At 41.1% G+C, this 21,753-nt stretch overlaps 1 protein-coding gene across 1 annotated transcript in view; it reads left to right on the top strand.

The window, feature by feature from the left end:
* Positions 1-833: 833 nt before the first annotated feature.
* The window catches only part of LOC117461382 (dynein axonemal heavy chain 11), a 40,079-nt gene continuing 19,159 nt past the window's right edge, over positions 834-21,753 (top strand). Inside the window, 57 exon segments of the mRNA XM_034103210.2 lie at positions 834-1,049; positions 1,243-1,386; positions 1,522-1,715; positions 1,804-1,993; positions 2,088-2,187; positions 2,336-2,547; positions 2,744-2,965; positions 3,046-3,213; positions 3,323-3,439; positions 3,553-3,690; positions 3,787-3,902; positions 4,056-4,251; positions 4,516-4,620; positions 4,749-5,144; positions 6,319-6,651; positions 6,775-7,029; positions 7,118-7,287; positions 7,370-7,592; positions 7,724-7,840; positions 7,939-8,025; positions 8,111-8,269; positions 8,487-8,570; positions 8,700-8,858; positions 8,955-9,077; positions 9,489-9,611; positions 10,155-10,257; positions 10,260-10,378; positions 10,465-10,556; positions 10,644-10,770; positions 10,866-11,018; positions 11,102-11,335; positions 12,222-12,353; positions 12,704-12,864; positions 12,989-13,145; positions 13,258-13,403; positions 13,785-13,901; positions 13,987-14,125; positions 14,301-14,393; positions 14,485-14,679; positions 14,766-14,843; positions 14,934-15,066; positions 15,193-15,320; positions 15,602-15,750; positions 16,269-16,419; positions 16,518-16,649; positions 17,178-17,351; positions 17,943-17,969; positions 17,971-18,148; positions 18,419-18,471; positions 18,473-18,585; positions 18,715-18,817; positions 19,191-19,430; positions 19,514-19,675; positions 19,764-19,957; positions 20,560-20,722; positions 21,152-21,275; positions 21,449-21,591. Coding sequence (XP_033959101.2) covers positions 834-1,049; positions 1,243-1,386; positions 1,522-1,715; positions 1,804-1,993; positions 2,088-2,187; positions 2,336-2,547; positions 2,744-2,965; positions 3,046-3,213; positions 3,323-3,439; positions 3,553-3,690; positions 3,787-3,902; positions 4,056-4,251; positions 4,516-4,620; positions 4,749-5,144; positions 6,319-6,651; positions 6,775-7,029; positions 7,118-7,287; positions 7,370-7,592; positions 7,724-7,840; positions 7,939-8,025; positions 8,111-8,269; positions 8,487-8,570; positions 8,700-8,858; positions 8,955-9,077; positions 9,489-9,611; positions 10,155-10,257; positions 10,260-10,378; positions 10,465-10,556; positions 10,644-10,770; positions 10,866-11,018; positions 11,102-11,335; positions 12,222-12,353; positions 12,704-12,864; positions 12,989-13,145; positions 13,258-13,403; positions 13,785-13,901; positions 13,987-14,125; positions 14,301-14,393; positions 14,485-14,679; positions 14,766-14,843; positions 14,934-15,066; positions 15,193-15,320; positions 15,602-15,750; positions 16,269-16,419; positions 16,518-16,649; positions 17,178-17,351; positions 17,943-17,969; positions 17,971-18,148; positions 18,419-18,471; positions 18,473-18,585; positions 18,715-18,817; positions 19,191-19,430; positions 19,514-19,675; positions 19,764-19,957; positions 20,560-20,722; positions 21,152-21,275; positions 21,449-21,591 — 8,760 coding nt within the window.

Genomic DNA, 21,753 nt, shown 5'->3' with positions numbered 1-21,753 from the left:
ATGCCCCCCTCAGAAAATAACTGGCCCCAGCCTGGCCCCCCCAGTCAAATTGGTCTAGAACCGCCACTGTGCAGGGTAGCTTGAGAATTTACTCCAGATGGAACTAAAGTCTTAATTTAGTGTTGATTATACTTCACATTATTAATCAAAATCTGCAAAGGCACTAAAGATATTAAATACATGTAGTGAAGTAAAAGCACAAGATTAACCTCTGAATTGTAGTTGAGTAGAAGTACAAAGTAGCACACTTTTGAAATACTCAAGTAAAGCACAAATCCCTCAAAATTGTAAAGTAAATGTACTTAGTTACCTACTGTTAAGAAGCCTTACCAAGCCTGTCTAGATCCGACTATTTAACATACAATCACAAAGCCGTGGAAAAACCATAGGGAAAAACACACTTGCAAATTATTTACGGCCTCCTTTTCAGCTTTAGGACGACACACATGTGTTGTTGATTTAACTCTAATAAAAGAAAAACGGTGTATATTTGTGGTCAACTAAATAATATAAAATGCTACCATTGTAGTAAAATACAAAACACGTAAGCCGGTCATAACTTATATTTACACACTGACTTTCATAAAGGAGAAAGTGTTATTCAGCTCCTGGCAGTGATTGAGGACAGTGGCTGTTGTTGCTTAGTAACGGAATGCTGACCCGCCCACCGGACTGTTTAGCTCGTGCCAGTCTTTTTTGCAGACATGCGTTCATAATTTAAAACTTCTTAAAAAGGAAGTCAAAAGCTAATTTAGGTGAAGGTGTCTTGAGTTGTTTTCCTTTTTGTTGAAGGAAGTAACAAAGGCCCCGCATGTCGTTGTCGTAGAGCAGTCATGTCAGACGACGAACGTGTGCCTGGTTTTCTTGAAGACGACAGAGTAAAGTTTGTCGAGGCTAAAGTGTGTAGCCTGCTGCAGCTGCACCGCCAAACATGGGACAAGAGTGCCGTCAACGAAGAGTTCCAAACCGTGCTGAAAGACTTCTTCGAAAAGAAGTCTGTAATGTATTTCTCTTCTTCCAAAAAAGGAGGTCTGGTTGTTTCTAATGGGGTAAGGTTGTTACAGAATCTCCAATAAAGCTAAGCTAGTGTTGTAGATAACGAAGACTGTTTACAATTGACTTGCAAAGTTGCAAACTAGCTAAGCTTAGGACAGGTGGAAAATCCATTGATTGAGCGATTTGATTTACCTGCTTGAAAGTGTCAATTTGTAGTACAATCACGTGATCATTTTTCGAATGCAGGTCCCAGCTGGTGCTCAAAACAGGCACATCTATATTCTCAAGAAGAGAGTGGCCCCCATCACCTCTGATAACTGCAGGGAACTGCTGCTCTTTGGCCTCCAGTCTCCATCACCACTGCTGCAGCTGTCAAGCACAGTGGAGCAGGTGATTGTTAAACCCTCCATCATACACCCATCTCATAAAAAAGCATTCTGTTGTATCTGCTCTCAGTTTTTGTTATGCATATTTCTAGCTTGGTGAGAGCTGGGTGAGAGTATTCATTATGTGTCTTTTCTCAAGGTATGTGTTCCACTGTTGTCAAACAACAAAAACCATCACACATGGCCAACTTTGTTGTCTGAGGACATCATTCGACATGTTGAGAATATGTGCAGTAAGACATCAGTGGTCCAGGGACAGGTTTTAGGGAAAAGTGTCCTCCCTATCCCAGCTGCGACAGATTGGGTGGAAAATGCATTCAGCAACTTCAAAATGTAAGAAAATACGTCCATTTTTATTTTGTATCTGGATTACAATTACTGTTATTATTAACAAACACTCAACATGTGTTTTCACACACAGGTATAATAACTATGACAGGGCACTGGCTCATGCCATAGAGAGCCAGGTCATCAACTGGAGCAATATTATCCAGAAGATTTTAAAGGAAGATTCATCAGACCTCCTCATAACAGGCAGCAACCCAGGGCCCGATGCAGAGCTGAAGTTTTGGGCTTCAAGAAAGGCCAATATACAGAATGTTTGTGATCAGGTATGCTCCCCTTTACTAAAAACAATGATTTACTTGATTTTCATCTCCTGACATTCCATGATGTGTTTAACATGTTTGGTACTTTCCATTGTAGCTTCAGAGTCCAGTTGTTCAGAAGATGGCAGAGATATTAGAGATGATGGATAGCAGTTATTATCCCGCAATCAAGACTCTAATTGGAAGTGTAGTTGACGGTAAGATTAGTTCTCTTTTTAAAGCCAACTACATGTTTTAGTTTGCACCTTGTCAAATATCTGATTCACAGCATAATGCGATCACTCAAAACCTATTATCTCTGATAAGGTGGTTTTATTTTAAAACCTTGTTTTTCTCAATCCAAAGCACTTCAAGAAGCGAAGGACATTGACCTTTATCTACAGCCGCTACACGCACAACTGACTCCACTGGAAAAGGAAGGATTTCCTAACTTGGAAAAATTCACCCCTGTACTTTTCCACACATTGTTCCTAATCTGGACCAACTGCCAATCTTATCAAAGACCGGCACGCATTGTGGTGCTGCTGCAGGAGCTGTGCAATCTGTTCATTGAGCAGGTAGGAATCCTCATTTGAAACACCCCTAGTTATGAATGACACCAATTATCAAATATGATACATGTGAAATTGTTGTTAATATGATTGGACACGGAGCATGAAAACTTGTCAAAAATGCTGTGATGTTGTTAGTTTAGCTTAATCTTGGTTTCCTGTACGATCAAATTCACAGATTATATAAATCTTTCCCCCTCAGGCTTCTACATACCTCTCTGCAGATCTGCTTCTCAAAGAGGATCCAGAGGAAAGTCTATCTATGGTAAAGAGAGTGATAAAAGTCTTTAGATGTTTTAAAGACAGTTACCAAACCCAGAGGGAGAGGTTGGCCCACCATGTGAAACATGCACCCTGGGATTTCCCATCCGCCATGATTTTTGCACGTTTCAACCAGTTCTTTAATCGTATGCTACAGCTGGAGGTGAGATCATATTCTTTTGCCACTTTGAGGTTTTATTATTTTGTGGTTTTGTTTCCTATTACAAAATGTTATCTTTGCAGGACTTGTTTGAAATCATGCTGGACTTTCAGAGGATGGACAAACTAGAGTTTGGTGGACTTAATGGCAAAATCTACAGTGAGAATGCTGCTCAGATGTACAAAGAATTCAGTAACCACTGCCAAGTGCTGAAGCACAGTGAAAACAGCCCTTATGACTTAAGCTCTCAGGTGAAATTGCTTATTGAGATGTCCATGAACAGCCATTTTATGTATATATAATGCATGGTTTTACATTTGTGTCAATCTCATAATACTGTTCAACTTTGATCCACTCAAGGATTTTGAAAACGAGCATAAGGATTTGAAAGTGAGGATTGTGGACTTTGAATGCCGCCTTGCCAGCCTTATTTGCTTGGCCTTTAAGGATTGCTCAGGACTGGAGTCAGGATTTAAAGTAAGCTAAACTAGATTAAAGTATGATAATGATACAATATTGATAAAGTGAATATTGAGGAACGGAGCTTTCAAGCAGGAAACCAATCTCTTTGTTTTTCATCCTGGCTTTAGCTGCTAACTATTGTTGGACCCTTCCTGGAGAGAAGACAAATCCGACAGATATTCAGTCCCAACTACCTTATTCTGCAGCAGCTTTTCAGAGAAGAGCTGGAGAGATGTAAATGCCATTTTAAATCCAAGCTCAATAAGGTACTGAAAAAAAAAATCAATATTAGCAATATGTATTCAAGGTACAAACGGTATTGTACATGCAACAACTTTGTTCCATTTGGTCTTTGTTTACAGATGGAGAGTGGTCTGGGTAAGAACATGGCACACACATCTGGAGCACTGAAGTGGGCGAAAATGCTCAGAACACGCATTCAGACATCATGGGAAAAAATCAGATTACTGTTTGACATGTAAGTAAACACACTATTTCAGTGAATCAATGAATTAGATACAAACAGTCAGAAAGAGATACTAAGACAGAGATACTACTGTAACAAACAGGAATTGACAATCATACTGGGCCTACAAATTGTGATTGTCTCACAATTATGCAATATTTCCAGGCCTGCAGGAGGTGGAGAATTGGCAAAGGAGTACCACATGTACATGGAGATGTTGAGCCTTCTGGACAAATATGAGGAGGACATTTACTCTGACTGGCGTAACGGTTTGGAAGAGGCATGCCTGATGAACCTCAATCAACACCTTATCTCCAGAAATGCCTCATCTGACCTGATCTCACTCAACTTCAATCCAAAGGTAATTGATGTTATATCCCTGCAAAGTAGAGTGCCCATTGTGCAGCCGCCCCCCAATGCTAAATCATTATCTAAATGACCGTACAACTGAAGATGTGCTGCTGGTAAGTGAAAACACATATCCATCCTGACATCCATGTTTTATTTTACAGTTATTTAATTTCTGTTGTTTTATTCTCCAAGGGTTTCTATTAGTTGAGACAAAACATTTGACCTCCACCCTGCTGTGATGATGTCTATACATTGGTTTATTTTCTCTCCTTAGCTGACTGAAGTCTTGAAAGATGTGAAGTATATTCAGACTCTCTGTGAGATCACGATCCCCGCAGCTGCAATGGCAGTTTTTGAAAAGCGTGACATGTTCACAAAGGTAAGGAAAAAATATGTGCTCACATACACTTATGCACACCTGTTTGAGTTAAACAATAATCACTATGTATCTTGTTTGTCTTGTACATTGTCTGCACATCAGAATATATTGTTTCTCCACCCTTCCAGTATGTGAGCAGTCTGCAGCTGTTGGTACAATGGTACAACAAGCTAAAGCAGACGGTGCTGGAGGTGGAACTTCCTCTCGTCAGAGCGGAGCTAGAGTCCATAGATGTGCAGTTGACCAGGGCAGAGAGTGAGCTGACATGGAAGGATCCGGACTGCTGGAGCTTCATCAGCACCACCAAAGACCTGGCACACAACCTGGTGGGTCGAGTCAGTAGAGCCAAGGAAAACTGCGAAGCCATCCAGTCCATGATGAAGGGATGGAGCAAACAGGCCATGTTTTGCAGAAAGGATAACAAGAAAGGCTCGCTCGTACAGCTGGAGGACAGGGGAGACCGTGTCAACAGGAAGTACAGCTCCATGAAGAAAGATGGAGACTCTATCCACAAGCTGGTACAGGTGTGTTTGCATGAACTAAAGTATTCACTCTTGTACACTATAGATGTTATGTGAATACTTGTGTTGCACTGTAGGTAATCACCAAACAACGTGAACTTATTGATGTAATTCCAGAACATTTTAGCATGTCTTAGAGATATGTATCTTCATCAGAAGGCCTGTCACGATAATTAATTTTGTTGGACGATAAAAAAAAAGAAGTTTATATATATATATATATATATATATATACGCGCACGCGCGGAGTGTCCTGACCTGGCTGTGTCATGGGCTGTGTGTGAGCCCCGCCCCTCACGGCGCGCCTGGCCGGCAGCCACAGCGCGCCTGGCTAAAATGCTGGTCACACCCTTATGTAAACAAACACGCATGTAAACGGCAATTTATCGAGGTCAGAAAAATTATCGAGATCAAATCAAATCAAGTTTTATTTATATAGCACATTTATAAACGATTTTTGGTCGAGCCAAAGTGCTGTACATATAATAAAAATAGCATACAGTAGAGACACTTTACAGCAAATACAACAGCACAGATTGTTCAGAATATCAGTATGAGAAAAACAGCCTCTATCCTTAGACCCTCACATCGTACAAGGAAAAACTTCATTTTTATTTATCGTACGATAAGTCAATTAATTGCTTATCGCGACAGGCCTATTCATCAGCTCAAATCACACTAGTATTACAGTTCACTGGCATTTTAAAACCTTGATTTTTTTACATTTCATTTGGGAATTTGTGCTTGTTATGGGCTTGGATTTAGTTTTCTTATGATAAAACAAAACGGATATGGTAAATAACATATATCTAACATAACCGTTATCTCTACTTTACAATTAATAGTACTTACTGCAGTTCATTGATACCCTTTCTAGTTTAATCAGTTAAGTTAGACATATTAGACTTAACATATAATTGTACTTTATATATTTTTAAATGTCCCAACATGCCAAGCTGTATTTATTAGGAAATGTAATAAAACCACTCAAGCTGTCAATTTGATCTATTCCTAAAAATCTAAACGGATTACATTACAGTACATGTTACTTGTTAGACGCTTTTATCCAAAGCGACTTACATACTCAATACTGTGGGCAATCCCCACAGATACAGTTCACAGTCAAATAATTCAATTTTCTGTGCTTTTCATTTCAAATATCCTACATTTTCATCAGGATAATAAGGTCCATTTCCACGCTGACCCTGAGTCAGAAGCATGGCAGTCCTACCTGGAGCATGTGGATGAGATGGTGGTGGAGGGGCTCTTCAGCTTCATCAGCCACTCTCTGCAGTTCTTTGCGAACAACATGGAATCGTGGCCGAGCCCGACACCTCTGTTTGAGTCTCAGTTGATGCTCAGTAGCTCAGGAATGGTTTTCCTCCCCTCATTGGAGCAAGATGCAGGGGACGGCCTGTATGAGCTGATAGAAGGACTGGTTGGAGACATATTCAAGACTTCAGTGAATATCAACAGAATAGCTGCTCATCATAGCACGGAGAGCTACCAGGTAATCTGCGGTAGACTGGGATTTTAAAATCTACCACTGCCTCTTAACTCATTATAGTGTCTTCTTCTTCTTCAAACAGTACATTACCCTTATGTTATGTGTCATGTAATATAACTCTTACAGGATCTAATGGATGACATGCTGGATTTGTTGGACCTGAGGCAAGAAATAATGGAGCGAGTGGAAAACGTCCTCAAGGAAGCAATAAATGACCAGAGAAAGTTTGACTGCTACACCCATCTGTGGCAAGATGACAGGGCTGAGTTCCTCTGCCAGTTTCTGCTGTATGGGCGTGTCCTGACAGCCGAAGAGATGGAAGCTCATGGAGCAGATGGCCTCTCTGAGAGCCCGCCCACAATTGATAACTTCAAAGAACAGGTGAAATGCTCTTTTAAATCCTGATTCATATTTCCCATACATGGCTGGTGAGTTAATTGTTAGCTGTTTTGTGGTCTTCATTTTACAGATCGATTATTATGAGGATCTTTATGCTGACATTTCCAAACTTGAAGACTTCAAAGTGTTCAATGGATGGTTTCGGGTGGATATCAAGTTCTTTAAAGTGAGCCTCCTTAACACTGTGAAGAAGTGGAGCTGGCTTTTTAAAGAACACCTCTTGACCTATGTCACTAACAGGTACATTTAGTTTATGCAAGGCTTTATATGCACACTAAACTGTAACATCACTTATACTTACTGTACATGTTTTCCCTCTCAGTCTCGATGAGCTGCAGAAGTTTGTCCGAGCCACTGTTGAAGGGCTCGGCCAGCCTGTGGCTAAAGGAAACCACCGTGGCCTGGTGGAAGTGATGAGTCATCTGTTGGCCGTCAGAGACAGACAAGCAGCCACAGACAAGATGTTTGAGCCTTTTAGAGACACAGTGATCCTGCTGGAGCAGTATGGAGTGATCATACCACACCAGGTCCATTCTCAGCTAGAGGTAAGACATTGAATGGTTTATTGGTTCCTATTTGCATGCTACCTTCAAGAACATATGTGATACTTAATTATAATTTATTCACAAATTATTTTCATTTTGATCTTTGAAAATCTAAATAACTCTCTCAATAGGAACTTCCTGAGAAATGGAGTGGGGCAAAAAAATTGGCCTTAAAAGTGAGGCATGAGGTGGCTCCCATGCAGAATGCAGAAGTGATGGTGATACGGAAACGATGCATGACGTTTGAGGTGAAGTCGTGTTTATATACACCTTTAAGCTGTTAGAAGCTTTTGATTTTATATATATTTGAGCTAAAACAAGTAAAGTAATACTTCTTATTTTTCAGGTGAAACAAAGCAAATTCGGGGAGATGTTCAGACCAACAGCGCCATTCAGATACAATGCTGTGCGACCCTACATCAGTCTGGAGAAGGTAGGAGTTCAACCTTGACTTGATTATAATAATATTGTATTATACTATACACTTTGGATAACAATTACCATGTGTTGTTTTCTAGTCTGAAAAAGCCGTTCGAGACATGGAGAAGGAGGTGGCAGAGCTGCAGGAGTCCACGAATCTCTTCGATGTTACTATTCCTGACTACAGAGACATCAAGTCCTGCAGGCGAGAGATCACGGTCCTCAAAGAATTATGGGACATTGTTGTGTTTGTGCAGGTGAGTTGCTTAATATATACTATATATTTAAAGTCTCTATTCTGGAGTGAAGGGAAACCCCCCCCCCCCCCCCCCCCCCACTTCAATGACCCAAAAACTCAATAACGTGTCCTCTTAGGAGCCGTCATTGATCCTTTGAATACCCTGTCGCCTCTAAATGTCCCCATTAAGTCCCCTCAGCCCATTGACCCCTCTGCATGCGTCTTTATCTATACAGAGCAGTGTTGAAAACTGGACAATGACCAAATGGAGGCAGATAAACGTGGACCAGATGGATGGCGAATTGAGGAGGTTTGCCAAGGTGAGGTCACCAACAGTGCTGCATCACACCAGCATATCTCTCCTGCTGCCTTGCTGTTATGCACCGTTGCTATTTGTAACAGATGCCTTCTAATAACTAATTATGTTTACCTGCCTTCTGTTTGTGTAGGACATACGGAAGCTTGACAAAGAGGCTCGCATTTGGGATGTGTATTCCGGGTTAGACCTTTATGTAGAGAACCTGTTGACGTCACTGCGGGCCGTGAGTCAGCTACAAGACCTGGCAATACGAGAGCGCCACTGGGTGCAGCTAATTCGAATAACACAGGTGCATTAACACACACATCAGTGGTAGAGAGCATTGTTTTGCTTGCATGATAACAAAATGACACTTTGCATCATGACATTAATTCTTTTATAATAGATGGACTTCACTGTGACGGACAGCACCACTCTGGGAGACCTCTTGGCTCTGCAGCTCCATTTGTTGGAAGACGAAGTTTGCAACACTGTGGATAAGGCAGTCAAAGAGATGGCCATAGAGAAGGTTGTTCTGCAGTTAAATATATGGGGTCAAACACTTCAAAATAAATTGGGATTTTGCATGTGGAAAAAAGTGACGACATCAGCGAGGAGCTAACTTTGTATACACATGGTCCCGAGCTGAACTGCAAAAACCATGGAATGCAAAACATCAACTTTTCAGCATTGGGAGTATGTTCTTAGATTATCCAAAAAGTTAAAGAATGGTTTATTTAGCAGAACAAAAATGAGAATTTGTATAATTACTCAAGATACACTTCATCTAAAGTCATATAAGACATACAAATATATTTTTTTGTTATCACATTTGGTGTCTAAATTACCCCTACACCAAATGTATAATTTATAATTTAACCAAAAGTAAATGCAGGTTCAAACATATAACCATTATGCTATATACTTATTTTAATTTCAGATTGTGACAGAAATAAGTAAAACGTGGGCATCGATGGAGCTTTCATATGAAGATCATTACCAAACCTCTGTGCCGCTGCTGAAATGTGACGAGGAACTCATTGAAACTCTCGAGGATGATCAGGTGAATATCTAAGCTGCTGATTTTATGTGTGATCTAATTTCATGGAATGCACAATGGCTGTGAAGCTCTCAAGATCAGTTGTCTGAGAGGAGCACTGATAGTTAAGGGCTGAATAGAGATGAGGGTGCAGAAAGGGGCCGCCCTGTCTGACTGTCTAACAGCACAGCTGAGAGAAGAGGGGTCCCTATTGAGTCTTTAGATTTATAGCTGCGGGAGGACACAGGGCATTGTTGCACCGCGGCGGTCTTTGTACATGTCCACCAGATGCATTGGGGGTTATAGCCAGCAATTAGAAGTCTTGCCACTTTAGTGCCTAGATCTTTGTGTAAACAGACTGTTTCCCTCCCCCATTTTAATGGCATGGCATGCTGATGAGCTTGAATATGCATTGAAATTAAACTGACACATGTTATGAGGTTTAGGTTATTAAGATATTACTTTCTCTGGCCATAGATTGGGTGGTAGTTAAGTGTATTTGAGTTTTGCATTGGATCAAATCCTTTTGAAAGACTATAACCATGTCTGCGTGTCTTCATCCGCTAGGTTCAGCTCCAGGGCATCTTTCAGAGCAAGCATGTGCATCACTTCCTGTTCCAGGTAGTGGAGCTGCAGAAACAGCTGACTGTGGCGGACTCTGTGCTGATGGTCTGATGGAGGTCCAAAGAACCTGGGCCTACCTGGAAAGCATCTTCAAGAGCTGTGACGACATCTGCCAGCAGCTGCCTGCAGATGCACACAGATTTCAAGTTTTAGATGCAGAATTTCAGGTCTGCACTTATGTTTACACCTCAGTCATGTTATTCAAATACTATTATTGTCATTATTGTAATCATGGTGATGATGGTTCTTTCAGGAGTTAATGTTGGACAGTGCTAAGACTAAAAACGTCATCGAAGCCACCAACAAATCTCATCTATTTGAGAAGTTAGAGGATCTGCAAAGAAGGTTCATTTTCATTTAATTACATTTGAATTATACTGCTCACAGTTTGAGGTATTGTGCTCACTATTTCCATACTCTGTCTTTGAACAGGTTGTCATTGTGTGAAAAAGCCCTCGCTGAGTACTTGGAGACGAAGAGACTCGCATTTCCCCGATTCTACTTTATTTCATCTGCAGATTTGTTGGACATCCTCTCTAAAGGGAGTCGCCCCAGAGAGGTGCAAACATGTAGCATTTCCCCTTATTTAGTTCATGTAACACACTTTAACTACTTTTTCTGTCACGAACAAAATAATGACGGTGTATTTCGCAGGTAACTGTCCACCTCTCAAAATTATTCGACAACATGGCAAATCTTGAGTTTTCTAAAAATGAACATCTGGATAATCCTAAACGTGCAGTGGGCATGTACAGCAAAGAGAGAGAATATGTCCCATTCCAGACTGAATGTTGCTGTAACGGGCCGGTAAGATTACATTGACTATCAGGAAATCTGTATTTGTTACGATATTTCACAAGACAACCTAACGAATGAAACAAATACTTCAGGTGGAGGCATGGCTCTCTTCTCTGGAGGAGTCGATGAGGGAATGTGTCCGCGGGCACCTGTCCGAGGCTGTGTCTGCGTACGAGGACAGACCCAGAGAGCAGTGGATTCTCGACTTCCCGGCCCAAGTGGCTCTCACCGGATCCCAGATCTGGTGGAGCAATGATATGGAGCTGGTGTTCAAAAGACTAGAGGAAGGGTTTGAGTCTGCTCTCAAAGATTACAACAAGAAACAGGTACACTGCATGATGCATTCACACACTAATAAAGATTTCAATGAAATGCAGCTTAGTTGATAAGAAATCTGACTGATCCAAAATAAGAAAAAATTGTAAATATTTGCTTAATTTAATATATGATATACTTCATATTTGGGCCAAACTGCAGAGTGTTTAAAGACGACATAAATGTGAAAGGTGTTATGCTCATTTATACTTATCTAGTTATTAGAAGAATATTCAATATAAAATGTAATATTTGGGCAGCATGGTAGCGCACCTGGTAGAGCAGGCAACCCATGTAAATAAGAAAAGGTTAAACTCTTGATTAGTTTTTATTTCTATACACATTATTTATAAATCTATGTATATTAATTACAATGTAAAGATTAGATAATGTACTATCTGACTGGTTTCTGTGTCTGTTGTAAGTGAAATGGCAACTGCTAAAGATAATGCAGACATTTCCCATAGTGCCATTATAATGAAATCGGCCTGCTTGCAGGGCCCTGTTGTGGCATATGCTCATAGTTGTATGATCACTCTTGTCAGATTCATCAGCACTATTTAAGGTTAGCTTGTCCTTGGTTGCTGTTTGAATAATCTCTCTCCCTTCAACGCACGGCACCGCACTGATTGGATCTGCTGTCATACAAGACTAGTGACAAATGCAGGACATGCAGTGATGTTTTAGTCAATACAAGAACAAAAGACTACTTCTGATTGTCTGTTTCTTTCAAAATGCCCTCAGGGTCTGCATTAATACACCTAAAGTGCATGTTGTTCTGCATGGGTTTAAGATGTAATGACTTTGAATGCCTACAAATACAAGTGAAACCTGACGTTTGTTGCCAAATTCATCTCATGTGAATTCAAATTGGCACTCATGTTTTTCTTTCTCCAGATTTCTCAACTCAACATGTTGATCAGCATGCTGCTGGGGGAGCTGAGCTCAGGCGACAGACAGAAGATCATGACCTTATGCACTATCGATGTCCATGCAAGAGACATTGTTGCCAGCCTCATTGCCCAAAAGGTTTAAATCACCTCATAAAGATCATCTCCTTTAAGTCGGATACATGTAAAATTGCATTCTAGTAATATAAAGAAATTCTCATCATATTGGTGTGGAAAAGATAATATCAGTGTTTTTTTAATTTATTTGATTCTCTATGGAAAATCCAATGAAAAGCATAGATTAGAACCTGTTCACTGTGTATTGACCGAGATAAACAAGAGAGGAATTTTACCCAAGGGATACAAAATGCTGTAAACTTTAGGTCTAAACTAAAACATGACAATATATGAAATAGTTATAATCCATTTGACTCCCTGCTGCCCGTATCTCTTGTGATATTATTTACCAGCAGCTGAATCTGTTCTCAGGTCACCTCCTCTCAGGCCTTTCCATGGCTTTCCCAGCTGCGGCACTGCTGGTATGAGCAGCAGCATCAGTGCTTCGTTAACATCTGTGACGCCCAGTCCCCTTACTCGTACGAGTATCTTGGAAATACATCGCGTCTCGTCATCACCCCCCTCACAGACCGGTAACTCTGCTGTTTCATCACCTTTCAGTCTATGCAAGTATCATTTCATTACATTTTCTACATTCAGCGTGGCTAAACACAACATTTGTGTCTCTCTGAATGCTGGTCCCGTGGGCATGTTTAGGTGCTACATCACTCTAACTCAGTCACTCCACCTGACCATGAGTGGGGCCCCAGCTGGCCCCGCAGGAACAGGGAAGACTGAGACAACGAAGGATCTTGGCAGAGCCATGGGCGTCATGGTTTACATCTTCAACTGTTCTGAACAGATGGACTACAAGGTTGGACATTCAATCAGAGGACAATTCAAAGTTATTCTCTTTGCTCAGTGTATGTCTTGATTATCTGTTTACACATGAATGCTAAATGTATTTTTTTCTTTTACATGTTCAGTCAATTGGAAATATCTACAAAGGTCTTGCACAGACCGGAGCATGGGGTTGCTTCGATGAGTTCAACCGTATCGCTGTGGATGTTTTGTCCGTCGTGGCAGTGCAGGTCAAAACTATACAGGACGCCATTCGCACTAAAAAGAAAAGGTAACAAGTGAAGGCTGAATACATCAAGACTTCATGCTGTAAGACTGAAAACTGTGTTAATAGTCAGCTGCAAATATGGTTTGACCTCAGAAAAATTGCAACAACAGGTTTCTCAACAGATTATTGTATTATCAGGTGTACTTAATAACATACTAAAAGTCTACCAAGATCTGACTACTAGAAATGTGTATTTTTCAAGATGGCCGAAATTCCTTAAAATACCCTAACTCCTTCATCATTTATGAAGTATTTTTTTGGTATAAACTTATGTTTTGGGGGTCTATAAATCCATTGGACTTGTCCAAATTGCAATAATATGATTACATAATTTTAAAATCATACATTTTAAATATATATATAACCCTCCATGCAACCTCACAGGTTCCTGTTCCTGGACCAAGACATTGTGTTAAAGCCCTCTGTGGGGATATTCATCACTATGAACCCTGGCTATGCAGGCAGGACGGAGCTACCCGAGAACCTCAAGGCTCTTTTCAGGTGAGAGGGAAACCGCAGCTTCTTTCATAATGTGCCTTGATTCAGCAGGAAGTTCATGGTCTGCATTTCCTGTGTCCTGCCGTAGACCCTGTGCCATGGTGGTGCCGGATACTGAGCTCATTTGTGAGATAATGCTGGTGGCAGAGGGCTTCCGAGATGCTAAGCTTTTAGCCAGGAAGTTCATCACGTTGTATAGTCTCTGCAAAGAGCTCCTCTCCAAGCAGGTAGGAGAAATATTTTATAATTCAAAATGTTGGATTTGAAAACGGAGCATCCATAATAACGTTTATCAGCCAACCCCGGAGCACAGTGATTCATGAAACCATTCAATACACCTTTATCTTTCAAAAGAATGATGTATGGAAAGTAATTCATTGTCTATTCTTCTTTGTTTGTTAGGACCACTATGATTGGGGCTTGCGTGCTGTCAAGTCTGTTCTGGTTGTGGCCGGGGCCCTGAGAAGAAGAGACAAGAGTAGACCAGAGGATCAGGTGACTTGCATGTGTTTGGCATCTTACAGCCACAAGAAGAGGAAGCCTCATCGTCTCATACTATAATCCACAATTTCACTTTATTTACCAGGTGCTGATGCGAGCGCTGAGAGACTTCAACATGCCTAAAATCGTCACTGAGGATGTGACTATCTTCTTGGGACTGCTTGGAGATCTGTTCCCAGGCCTGGAGGTGGAGAGAGAGAGAGACTGTGAGTTTGAAACGGCCGTCAAGAAGACAACGCTGGAGCTCCGACTCCAACCGGAGGAGACATTCATCCTTAAGGTCAGGACATGACATATACATGATACACTGAATACAATGCTTGACAAAAAAAAAAGAAAATCTATTTTCCAACATTTCTTCATCAGGTGGTGCAGTTGGAGGAACTCATGGTAGTGCGTCATTCAGTCTTTGTTGTTGGAAATACAGGGACTGGAAAAAGCCAAGTAAGTTTGTATTTCCTTTTTAAAAGTAAATGCTCCATTTGTTTTCGGTAAGGTACATCAAATGTACGGTTTTGTTTATCCCTTCACCAGATATTGAGAGTCCTCCATAAAACGTATGTCAACTTGAAAAGAAAGCCTGTGTGGAATGACCTCAATCCGAAGGCAGTGGACAGAGACGAATTGTTTGGCTTCATCCATCACGCAACTCGAGAGTGGAAAGATGGTAAACGGAGACGGTTTACTTAGAAATAAGAACACTTAAAATGCAGGACAAGTGCTAACTCATACCACAGGTAATCAGTACCTTGATATATTTGTTGTTAATTGTGCTTTTGAATCCCTGTGTTAGGTTTGCTTTCATCACTGATGCGAGAGCAAGCAAACATCTCCCACACCGGACCTAAGTGGATTGTGTTGGATGGAGACATTGATCCGATGTGGATTGAATCACTCAACACGGTGATGGATGACAACAAGGTACCTCCCTCCTGTTCACCCATACACTAGTGTGCAACACATAGCAGCCAAGGTGGCATAGATAGAAAAAGATGTTTCTTTCCCCCTCCTTCAGCAATCACTTCCTGGAGTGCGAGTACAATGAATCATGTCCGAGTGATCTTGTACCTTTGAAATATTCTAAAGCAAGTCTGTCCAATATGATGACATATGAAGGTGTTTTCGGCAGAGTATTGTCCGTCATGTTGACCATTCAAATGTAATGACTTTTGTAAACTGTTATGCTTTCTAACGTCTTTCAGGTCCTCACGCTGGCCAGTAATGAACGTGTCCCACTCACTTCATCCATGAGACTGGTATTTGAAATCAGCCACCTGCGGACGGCCACTCCTGCTACCGTGTCCAGAGCAGGAATCCTCTACGTCAACCAGCAGGACCTGGGCTGGAACCCGTGAGTGACACAGTTTGTATTCACATATGATCAAAGCATCGTTAACGTTTTCAATTCAATGCTGTTTTGTATTATCTTCTTTATAATGTCTTGAGCTTGTTTCACTCAAGTGATGTTATTACGTTTTCAATGTATCCCCATATAACAGTTTGAGTTTTCCTATGAACGTCCAACAACCCAGGTGATCAGTTGTTCTGTGCAAGCTCCTGCAGTGCAGAACATGTGAAGGCAACAAGCTACTTGGTTTAGTTTGAGAAAAGATCATGATTAGGGTCAAATGAATTGCATGTATGTAACTTTACATGTTGGTTTTGGATAAGTAAATAGGTTACTTGGAGGCAGAAATGCAAATCCTAATGATCAGGTGGGTTAAATACAAATTATAGTGAAATAGTTATTGTTGATAAAGTTACGAAACACTGAATAAGAACAGTCTGCATTGTTTCCAAAGACAAAGACACTGTTTCGGATCCTGATCAGATCAATACAGGAATATACAATGACTCCGTCTTCCTCAGGTACGTTGCTAGCTGGATTGACCAACGCGAACGGCAGACAGAAAGAGCCCATCTCACCATCCTGTTTGAGAAATACGTTCCTCGTTGTCTAGAACAGATGAGAAACTCCTTCAAGACCATCACTCCCATCCCAGAAAGCTCTATGGTGCAGGTACGCAAACACAAGCATGTTCATGTAATGTTTCTCCTATTCTATGCTTGAACAGTCAACACATCACAATGAAATCATTATTTGTTCCCCTTGTTCAGACACTCTGCGCTTTGCTCGACTGCCTTCTAACACCAGAACATATTCCATCTGACTCTCCACGGGAGCTCTATGAGACCTACTTCACCTTTGCCTGCATCTGGGCTTTTGGGGGGGCTCTGTATCAAGATCAGGTATTACTTTGGTTTGATTGAAGTGGATGAAATCGAGTTTGGATTAACAACAAAACAAAAAAACGGCAACTATAATTCCTTATCAACATAAATAGCATATTAATGTAAGCATACTGTTGATGTGTACATTCTGACAAGGCAATGATACACTCTCTGTTTGTTCTTAAAAAGCTTAATTCCTTTGGTGCTCAAAACTGTTTTCACTAAAGGACATTGATCGTTTTTCATTGAAAATGTGGATCTGGGCATATATCTAGAACTGTTATACAAGTTTATTGGATAGTTTGTTAATTATCTTTGTAATAGTTGGCTCTACTTACTCCTCGAGTTGTCTTTGTACTTCTGGAAGGTATAAATATAGGGTGAGGGGCCACACGGGCCCTTTTGCTGACAGACATGTCAAACTGTCAAGTGATCAAGAATATGATAAGCTTATTGTACCTGTCAATGATTGTGACTAATTGAAGGGTTGTTCATTTAAATGATATATATTATTGCATGATATGATATGTTCTATGATTTGTCCAGCTCTATGATTACCGGGTACTGTTCAGTCAGTGGTGGACCAAAGAAATGAAGACAGTGAAGCTTCCAGCACAAGGGAGCGTGTTTGACTACTACCTTGACCCTCAAACAAAACGCTTCCTGCCCTGGAGTGACACTGTGCCGCCGTTTGAAATGGAAACGTGCACTCCATTACAGGTACAAAAAATATTAGCTACCGAAAATGCGGGGGAGTGTAACTCTTTGAGATGCAGACTTTTCAAAGCAGTTTGACAAATAATCACAAACATGATCACGAGCAACCTTCTTAAAGAAAATTAACCAGAAATGAACAATACAGCGATATTAAAAATGTTTGTATGCCTGAGTGAACATAATAAGAGAGGGTAAAGTCCAATCAGGAGGTTATGGTAGGGGTGCTAGAATGGATGATGGGCTTTCCACTGTGTCTGATTACCATCTACTACACCCCATACCAGACTGTGTGGGGGTGAAGGCATGAGCAACAAGGCTTGAGCTATCACCCACGCTCTATTGTCTTTCTGTATGCTCCTGCGTACAGCTGTGAATGCTCCAAAGGCTCTTGCTGAGCCATAATTAGTGGGGTTTTGTTCTGAGCAAATGATGCTATTATGACAGAATAGTTGTGGTGTACTGGGGAAATACAAGAAATTATAAATCACATACAATTCACTGAACACATGTCTGTCAATAAATCACACTCAAAGAAAGCCATAATAACTATGTATGTTTCTGCTTTGTGTCTTCCTGCTGTTTCTATGATTGCAGGCTGTTCTGGTACACACAGCAGAGACCTGTGCGTCTTCGCTACTTCATGGACTTGTTGCTGAAGAGGAGACAGCCAGTGATGCTGGTGGGGAATGCGGGAGTGGGAAAGACTGCACTTGTCAAGAACAAGTTTGACTGTCTGCCAGAGAGTTACATGAGTACAAAAGTACCCTTCAACTACCACACTACCTCCCTCATGCTGCAGGGTGAGAGAGGGGGGGGGGGGGTGGTTCTGTTCTTTTGTAGTGACTCGTATATCAAGTAAACTGTAGCACCATCTGCTGGTAATGCTCAGATTCAGGAAGAGCGGAGGGGGAGAAAAACATAACAACCATTGTTATTGTAATCCTCGCCTGAGTCATATGGCATCTGCACTATTCCAAAGTTGATTTGACTAGTGTAAGAATATTCTCGCTTTTGTGTTTCTTGTATGTGTGGAGTTTTGTTGATATTTTGTTGTTTGTTTTCTCTTGTAGAGATTCTTGAGCGACAGTTGGAGAAAAGAGCAGGACGAAGCTACTCCCCTGTCAGGCAACAGAAGGATGGTCTACTTCATCGATGATATCAACATGCCAGCTGTCGACAGTTACGGAACAGTGCAACCTCACACACTCATACGTCAGCATCTGGATTATGGCCACTGGTGAGAAGACCCCACATGCTCACTACTAGTTGTTGTGTTTTGAGTCTTATGCCACCACATGAACTATTTAGCAAAATTGTGGTCTGTTCACCTATTAAATAAAGAATGTATTTCCTTTGATCTCTGTAGGTATGACAGACAGAAGCTGAGCCTAAAGGAAATCCACAATACCCAGTATGTTGCCTGTATGAATCCAACGGCTGGGAGCTTCACTATCAACCCCAGACTACAAGTATGTTTTCCATTCACAATGTCCGAGCATCTCAGTTTTTGAAATGCAGTCTTATGAACTATCTATCTTTTGATACAGGTTTTTGTAAGTGTACATTTAAATGTGTGAAAATAAATCTTAGTAAATAGTGTTTTTATATATTTATTTAACGGTGGCAACGTTGATTCATTCATATCCTGAAGAAGCAGGAGTCAATTGGTTTTATAGTGAATCATGATTTGCAGAATATTTGCAAGAAACTTTACTTTCACTTGTTTGCAGGGACTGGGATTATTTTATATCCGTGTATTGTGGAGCATAAACAAAACACGTAAAAAATGTCAACATTTATTTTGACATTTTCTGAAGTTTGGTTTGTGCCTTTTCTCTACAGAGACATTTCTCAGTGCTGGCGGTGAACTTCCCTTCGTCTGAGGCTCAGACGTCAATCTTCAGTCAGATCCTGTGTGGCCATCTCAAGCAGGAGCACTTCAGTGCGCTGGTTCAGAGGAGCGCAGCAACTGTCGTCCAGGCTGCCATCTCTCTTCATCACAAGATGGTCCACAGCTTTCTTCCCACAGCCATCAAATTTCACTACACATTTAATCTACGAGACTTGTCGAATGTCTTCCAGGTAGTAAAGAGAGTGAACAAATACTGCAATTACACTTTATACATGAAAACATGAACATTCATAGGAGTATTTGTGTTCCTCAGGGCATCCTACTGGCTGGGCCTGACAGTGTGGGAGAGAGCACTGACCTGGCACTGCTGTGGCTCCACGAGTCCTGCAGAGTGTACTCAGACAGACTGGTAGATGACAAGGACCTGCAGCTCTTCCGGAAGCTCCAGATGGATACTGTGCATGAATGCTTTGAGGTGCAATACAGATTCTGTTAAAGAGTGTAAACCATTTAAATTGCTCTTCCTCACCTTCAGATATCAACACAAAGCTGTTCTCTTCCAGGGGCTGGAGGACAAAAAGGTGACACAGCAGCCCCTCCTCTATTGCCACTTTGCCCAAAAGGGCAATGAAGCCTCGTATGCTCCTGTTGCAGACTGGACTGCGCTCAGGTCCGTCCTCACAGATGCCCTGGAGAGCTACAACGAGCTCAACGCAGCCATGGATCTGGTGCTGTTTGAAGACGCCATGGAACATGTGTACGTGTAGCGGTTTCGCATCTTATTGTCATCGTCATGAAGACTTCATTCATTGTTTTTCTTTGACAACGTTCCTGAACTGTTTTGCACCAAAATTAAACCTAAGACACTAAACACAAATGAGCAAAAGATGAAGCTTTTAAAAAAACGTAAAAGTAGTAAGGAAATAATATTTTATGGAAAATAAAGATGGCACTTTTATGCAGAAAGCTAAGTTAATGAGTGATTGGCTTATGTTAGAAGCATCTGCATTGCATAATAACTTAATATAACCGGCACATATACACATATTGCACGTCAATATATTTAACATTCCGGACTCAAATATGTATATATGTTCATTTAATTCATTTCTTACCTGTATATCATTTCGATGTTATCTTTAATTGTATTAACCTTATGTGAATCTGTGCTGTACTTTGGCTCTCACTCTCTGTTGCTGCTTACACTCCTGAATTCCCCCACAGGGATTAATAAAGCTCCATCTTATTTGATCTAATCTGTGCAGCTGATATGAAGACTACACAACAGTCGGAATAGATGTATAGTATTTGATTGGAAAGAGTTGTTTGATGGCGTAACAAAGATTGTGTTGTTACCAGCTGTCGCATCAGTCGTATCCTGGAGTCTCCGAGGGGTCATGGCTTACTGGTCGGGGTTGGGGGCAGCGGGAAGCAGAGCCTGACTCGTCTGGCTGCCTACATTTCCTCTGTGGAAGTCTTCCAAATCACTCTGACTAAGGGTTATAGCATCCAGGACCTCAAGGTAAATGTTGATGTGGTTAATAAGGTGCAGCCAAACTAAGTTTCACTCTAAACGATATTTTTATGAACATTGATGCCCTTTAAATCGTAGTTACAATCATTCAGAAGTCACTTAAATCAAGGATTATTTACAAAAATCCTTAAATAATTGTCCTTCTGGCTGCTTGGGGGACATTGATGCGATTTAGTTTTATTTATCTCTCACTGACACAGGAAATAATTGTCAGATACTATTTAAAGCCAATGGGAAATGTTTCAATATCGCATTGCAAGTTTGTCAATAGAATCATTTAATAGCCCCTTAAAAAAAATCCAGGCGCTATCATGGGACTTGTTATGTCATTGATTATCGTTGGGTAGAAATTCTCTAGTGGACTCCTCATCAGTTTGAACAGCATGTTTATTTCATGGCATGTGTTGTTTCATTTAGACGGATCTGGCAGGCTTGTTCCTGAAGACTGGAGTGAAGAACCAGCGCGTGGCTCTGCTGCTGACTGACGCACAGATCCCTGATGAACGCTTCCTGGTCATCATTAATGACTTACTGGCTTCAGGTCAGACCTAAACTCCATTATACTGGGTTTTAACTGTGAGAGCACTGATTCAGATCAATTATCCACCATCAAACTTCAAAAGTATTTGAAATCATTCTGAATGTATACATTGTATGAAGAGTAAATATCGATCAGCTCACCTTGTCAGACTATGACTGTGTCTTTCCTTCCAGGGGAGATTCCTGAGCTCTTCAGTGAGGAGGAGATTGAAGGCATCGTGTCGGCGGTGAGAGCTGAGGTCCGAGCCCTCGGCCTGCTGGACAGCAGGGAGAACTGCTGGAGATTCTTCACTGACCGAGTTCGACTCCAGCTCACGGTCTTTCACATTTGTCTTCTAAAGAAATGGCTATTAACGAGTGATTCTAACTTTCTAATTGTTCTTAAGCCGATCTTGTCATGATCATTTGTTCGATTGTATGTCATCGGTGTTCCTCAACGCATCTGTGAGCAGTTTACTGTCAACATCATTTTGTTGAAA

The sequence above is a fragment of the Pseudochaenichthys georgianus genome, chromosome 16, assembly GCF_902827115.2.
Source record: "Pseudochaenichthys georgianus chromosome 16, fPseGeo1.2, whole genome shotgun sequence".
In the NCBI taxonomy this organism is placed as follows: Eukaryota; Metazoa; Chordata; class Actinopteri; order Perciformes; family Channichthyidae; genus Pseudochaenichthys; species Pseudochaenichthys georgianus.
Note: the sequence above shows the minus strand (reverse complement) of the source record. Positions and strands in the feature narration are given on the sequence as shown.